The sequence below is a fragment of the Cynara cardunculus genome, assembly GCF_001531365.2.
Source record: "Cynara cardunculus var. scolymus isolate 2C chromosome LG 1, CcrdV1, whole genome shotgun sequence".
NCBI lineage: Eukaryota > Viridiplantae > Streptophyta > Magnoliopsida > Asterales > Asteraceae > Cynara > Cynara cardunculus.
Window position 1 is genome coordinate 9,838,423 of NC_037528.1, and position 6,376 is coordinate 9,844,798.

Consider the following 6,376-nt stretch of genomic DNA (forward strand, 5'->3'; position numbering starts at 1 on the left):
TCACGTTTCTTGCTGCTTGCATTTAAAGTAAAAGTTATGGTTGTAATATTTGAATATTGTTTATGAGTTGAATTCTTGTCTTTTATTTTTTTTAATATTTATATTAAACGAAAAATATAATTCCACAAGCATGTATCGTACTTGTTTAAATGGGTGGTAGGTCTTTGGCCACCATGGACGTAACCTCAAAAGTGATGGAATTTTTTTTGTTCTACCAAACCAAACCAGAATATAATTCACAAAGACGGATCATGTTTCATGTGTATAATCAATTAAGTAAGGGGTTGTTTGGCAATTGCTGAATTGGCAATTGCTGAATGGTTTAGTGCAGAATGATTAAGAGGCTCTCAATATATAGTGTAAAATGAAATATAATTGTTTGGTAATTATGTTCAATAAAATTAGGGCTCTTAATGGTTAAGGGAAATCTAGGATACAAAATCATTCAAATGATTTAATTTAGAAACATTAAGAGGCAGACTTTTTTTGTCAAACAAGATTCACCTCTTAAACGATTCAGATGTTGTCTCTTAATGGAACTATTAAGAGGTAAACAAACAACCCCTAACTATGTGAATAGTATTGGAATATGGAAATCTTGTTTTATTAACTTATGGGTCGTTTACCTGATGCTTAGATGTTTACCAGATAACTATCTACTGTATGTCACTTACCTTACAAATGAGCATGACAATGACCAAAAATCTTTCTTGGTAAAAGACATTGAAAAAACCGAAAATCTTACCCCCGGTAAGTGAAGGAGAGAAGACTCTTACCCAGTAAGTGTTTACAGAGTAAAAGACGCTTACCAACAATCCATTTTGATGACCGAAAATTTTACCTGATACGATAAAGAATGGTGTTGACTCTTGACGATAATCATTTGGTAAACCACTAAAACACTATGTCTATTAGTTCTTGCAATTACTCATGGGTGATGATTAGTTGTTAGATTGTTGCAAGATTGAGAGTTTAAAAAACGGTTCATTTTTATATGATATTTTATACTTTTAAAGTAATTTTTGTTTATTCAACGATGTAAAATCTCCCAATGTGATAAAAGAACTGCTAATTAGCATCAATCTGCTAACTATGGATATGCTGCCTGAAGAGGAAATTGGATCCTAAATTGACGGGTCAGTGTAAGGATGAAAGCGAGTTGGTATGCTAATTCGTCCTCTTTGAAAACCAAAAGAGGTCCATAATCGCAAAATAACCATTTCCAACGGTTTAATACTAGTTACGCATGAAAGCTTGCCAAATCGTATTGAATCCCTTTGCGTAACGGTAATCTTAAAACCACATCAAATCAAAACATTCACCTTCTTTACCGACATAAATTAAACCTAACCATCTTTTCGTAGACTTATTACACATATTGTCGTATTTATCGGTATAACGATTCGTTTATTAAACCGGAATCAGCATCTTTCTTTAAATATATATATATTGATGAAAAGAGGAATTAACGAAAGGAGGTCTTGATATGAAATGCAAAATCCACTCATCATCAACCCTAAGAATGTGTGCACTACAAATTGGATTGTGGGGCAGAGTGTTGTGCAGGTTTTTTCTTCTTTTCTGGTTTCAATTTGACATCATTTTCAAGTTATCGAATGCTTCCTACCACTCCAATAAATCTTTATGGGTTCATACTAACTACGTTCACCAAATGGTCTTTGGCCTAGTGGTATCATAATCTTTGGCCTCCTAGGAGATCAGGGGTTCAAACTTCACCAAATGTGAAAAGGGTGTGTGAGTTTGTTTGTTGCATTTGTCGTATATAAATATTATATACTTAAGAAAAACAAGTACTACATTTAAAAGATGCCTATTATGATCTTACATAGAGTAGGATCATCTAACACACATCACTTGTATGGTTAATAACCTAATTTAAAAGGGAGAGAGAGGTTTAAACAATCATGAAAACGTAAGAAAGAAAGGTTAAGATGAGACTCATATATAAATCATTTGAAAAAGCTTTTTAAAAGATTCACATGTGAATTGAATTTATATAACTAATACATAACGTTGTTCTCATTTACATCTTCAAATAGAGTAAATCATCAAGATTTTAACTTCTTATTAGATGTTTTTCTTTGGATAGGTTTGACTTTAATATGATCAATATACCTGAATCGAAACGTGACGTTGGCTGCTACGCGACAAGAAAATAAGTTGTTTTTCTTATTAGATGTTTTTCTTCTAGTGAGATCTATTGTGTACTTTAAGAAAATATGTTGGGTTATTGACCAGCATCTTCCTAAATCGAAACGTGGCGTTATTTGCTACACCATAAGGAAATAAGTTGCGCCTTCTACACCAGTAATTGCTTTTGACATAGTGGTAAACGTTTGGATCCTAACAAAATATTATAACCAATATATATATATATATATAAAAGGATTGATTGTATGTGTAGATATCTTCATATTAAATATGGGTTGACCTAATTAACTAATTCAATTGATTGTGTCATCATCTTCTATTCATTTAATTAATCTTCTCCATTCAAGTTACCAAACTCGAATAGTAACACTCACTTGATTAAGATAAATATCGTTTAGTATTCATAACAAGCTAAACAATAAGTAGGTTTGCTCATACATACATACATACATACATACATACATACATACATAGAGAGCGAGGTTCAAACGAGAACATTCACTAAATAAAAAGAACACGAAAACGGTCAATTCACGTGTAGAATCACATGTAAATTTACACTAATGAATAACGTAAAGGTGGGCAAATTAACGATGTGCCCGCAATCTCAGGTCGCGACCAAAGTCGCGTGAATCACATGCAATCTTACACTTGATTTTTAGTGTAAAATCAAATGTGACCGTTATACACCAGACACTCTCTATATACATAGGGTTTTGGAGGATTCTTTCTTTCTGTAATTCTCAAATTTCAGAATGACATACTTTTCTTTCCTATTTGATCTAATTTGTACCCTTTCCCGATTGTCTCTCTGAAACAGTTGGGACAACCCATTCTTACCACAAGCTTTTAATAATATGGCTCTCAAGCCGATACTTGACATGTCCCCCAACGTGGGAGACATCTCTAATTCCCCCCCCCCCCCCTTCTACCGATTCTTTGGCCCTAAGAACGCTGGTTAATTCTTTATTGAGGTTAATCTCGTTATTCTTCTTTTCCTTTTGCCGCAATAAAACCTACTTAAATAATAGTGTGTTATCCATAACATAACAAAGAGGATTCCTGAGCATGCATGCACAAACACACACAACTCCCCTTTTTACCAATAAATTATACTTGTTGAGAGATTGAGGAGAGAGATTGAGTGGAGCAAAGTGATTTTGCTTTTGGGCAATATCGAAGTGCGGTTACATGGCAACTTGTCCCATTTTCTTGCGTCCATTTCTGTCTCACACTACAACAAAACACATCAACATAAAGTCGTGTTTGATTGGTTTGAGCTTGACTTCAAAGGTCAAAAGTAGCAGGAGGTCCCAGGATCAAATCCACGGAGGAATAAAAATCCCCTTGTGGCCACGGAGGTTCAAATACGATGACTCTAGGCTATCCACATCATTTTAGATTTAAATTTTACGGATTATCAGTTTCCTTAATTAGTGTCACTGTATGACCAGCTTAAATTCAATCCATTATACTATAAAAAGCACCTCATAATTGTAAAACAAAATGCACCAATAACTTGTATCGACCTATAGAAAACCTATAAGCTTTTCACAACTCCAACAATGGTACAACCCGAATCGAAACTGGATGTGGTCATCATCGCCCCTCCAACCATCGAACACCAAGAAGAACCCGTTAAGCTATCGAGTAGTAAGAATCAAGAAAAACCCTCGAAGCCATCGATCATGGTTAACATCAATGCAAGCTACTTTAGGGTTTGCATATCTCTTGGTGGTCAAGCCTTGCTGTGGAAAACCCTAAGTGAAAAAACAGACATCCCACCTAACTTTCATAATCTGTTCACCATGTTACCATCGACCGCTTTTGTCCTCCTTTGGTGTGTCGCGCTCTGCGTGTTGGTGTCTCTATCGATCCTTTACGCTATGAGGTGCATTTTCTACTTCAACATGGTGAAAGCTGAATTCCATCACCATGTAGGAGTAAATTACCTGTTTGCACCATGGATTTCATGGCTCCTATTACTTCAATCTGCCCCATCGTTCATTTTTCGAAATAAATACTCTTACGAATATGTATGGTGGCTACTGATCATCCCCGTCGTAGGTCTTGATGTTAAGGTATACGGACAGTGGTTCACGACCGAAAAGAGGTTTCTGTCGATGGTGGCTAACCCTACGAGCCAACTTTCAGTGATAGGGAATTTTGTTGGAGCCCATGCTGCCATTAAAATGGGGTGGAGAGAAAGTGGTACATGCTTATTTACATTGGGACTGACTCATTACATGGTGGTTTTCATCACCCTTTATCAGAGGTTATCTGGCAGTAATCACCTCCCTTCCAGGCTCAGACCAGTTTTCTTCCTCTTTGTAGCCACCCCGAGCATGGCGGCCTTAGCTTGGAAATCCATTAATGGAAGCTTTGATGTCCAATGCAAAATGCTGTTTTTTCTATCCTTGTTTCTTTTTGCATCTTTGGTAAGTTGGTTCACTTCTCCATCATACAATCTATACATCAAACTAACACATTTTAGGTTTACTACAACAAAATCGGCTTTATGATATGTCAAAGATGTCTAAATATCTTAGGGGTTGTTTGTTTACCTCTTAATAGTTCCATTAAGAGGCAACATGTGAATCGTTAATAGGTGAATATTGTTTGGCAAAAAAAAAACTGCCTCTTAATGGTTCTAAAGCCCTCTGAATGATTTTGTATTATGGATCTCCCTTAACCGTTAAAGAGCCCAAATTTTATTGTACACAATTACCAAACAATTATATTTCATTTTGCACTATATCATGAGAGCCTATTAATCATTCTGACCACTTAATCATTCTGCACCAAACCATTCAGTAATTGTCAAAAAGCCTCTTAATACACTTATTTATAGGACTTAAATTTATTGGACTACAAATAATTGTGTCTTCTGTAAAAGCGTTATAATAAATGATAGGATGCAAATGCGTTTTCTAACAAAAAAATTAAGAATTTTTTGTTGTAAAAGTAATGTCTTATCAAAAAAATTTATATGATACTTATGGGAAATGTCCAATAAACACGTCTTTTTATAGACCACTTGTTTTTTTTTTAATTACTCTGGATATCCAACATGTTATGTGAGCCGACTAATCTCATGGCGACCGTTGGCTTTGCAGATAGCCCGGAGTCACCGGATTTGAACCTCCGTGGCCACAAAGGGATTTTTATTCTTCCTTGGATTTGAACATGTGACCTCCTAGTGCTTTTGACCTTTGGAGCCAAGCTCAAACCAACCAGACATCACCTTTATAGTTTAGACCACTTGTTTTTACTTATACAGATGGACTAATATTTCAAGATTGTTCTAAATATCGTATCAACTTATTATAATATAAAACATGGAGCACAGTTGTTTAATCCCATCAACTTAAATCCTATAAAACATTATATTTAGATACTTTGACATATTTAGCGTCCTATAAAACTAATTGGTATTGTGTGAAACAGGCTAGTAGGCCGATGCTTTTTAAGAAATCAATGAAAGAGTTTAGCGTGGCATGGTGGGCTTTCTCTTTCCCGCTCACCTTCCTTGCTCTAGCCGCAACAGCATACGCTCATCAAGTGAAGTGTGTCGTCGCAAGCGGATTGGCAATACTTTTGTCAGCAATTTCTGTTCTTGTTTTTATCTTCTTGCTGGTCTTCTCCACTTTGAAGATCGACTCTCTTTTTGCCAATCCAAAATCACATCTGATGTACTAAAACGTGGTTTTAAGAATGTGTTATGCAAAATAAGAATTAGAATCAAAATATGTTGCATTTTCGTACAATTTTTATCTTTATATATGTATCAAAACAAAGGTCTACAACACTTGTTATGGCATATAGTCATTATCCCTTAGATGTTATAGCCTTGATCGTGACAAGAATAAGAAGTGGATTTATAAAAATATCGTGTTGTGTGTCCCAATTAAATGATAATTAGTCATGGAAGAAAAGTTAGGTCATTTTCAAGAATAAGATTCAGTGAGAAGGGTTGTTGGTAGAGGTTACAAAGGATGTGCCGGTCAACCCAACATGTGTGCTATGTTATTGTTTGATTTCTTTCATAAGCCAGAATTTTCATATACATATATATATATATATATATGGTATATTTCAAATGCAACCATATCCATTTGTACAACCAATACAACCCAATTAATTGAGATATTTATGGAAATGATGAGAGTTCATTAATTATGATCAATACTTTATATTAGTAAAC

General features: G+C 35.0%; 1 protein-coding gene across 1 annotated transcript; it reads left to right on the forward strand.

The window, feature by feature from the left end:
- Positions 1-3,677: 3,677 nt before the first annotated feature.
- LOC112522568 (S-type anion channel SLAH1-like) lies at positions 3,678-5,960 on the forward strand. The gene is made up of 2 exons (XM_025131776.1): positions 3,678-4,610; positions 5,620-5,960. The coding sequence occupies exons 1-2, from the start codon at positions 3,738-3,740 to the stop codon at positions 5,869-5,871; spliced, it is 1,125 nt and encodes a 374-aa protein (XP_024987544.1). The 5' UTR covers positions 3,678-3,737; the 3' UTR covers positions 5,872-5,960.
- The last annotated feature ends 416 nt before the right edge of the window (positions 5,961-6,376 follow it).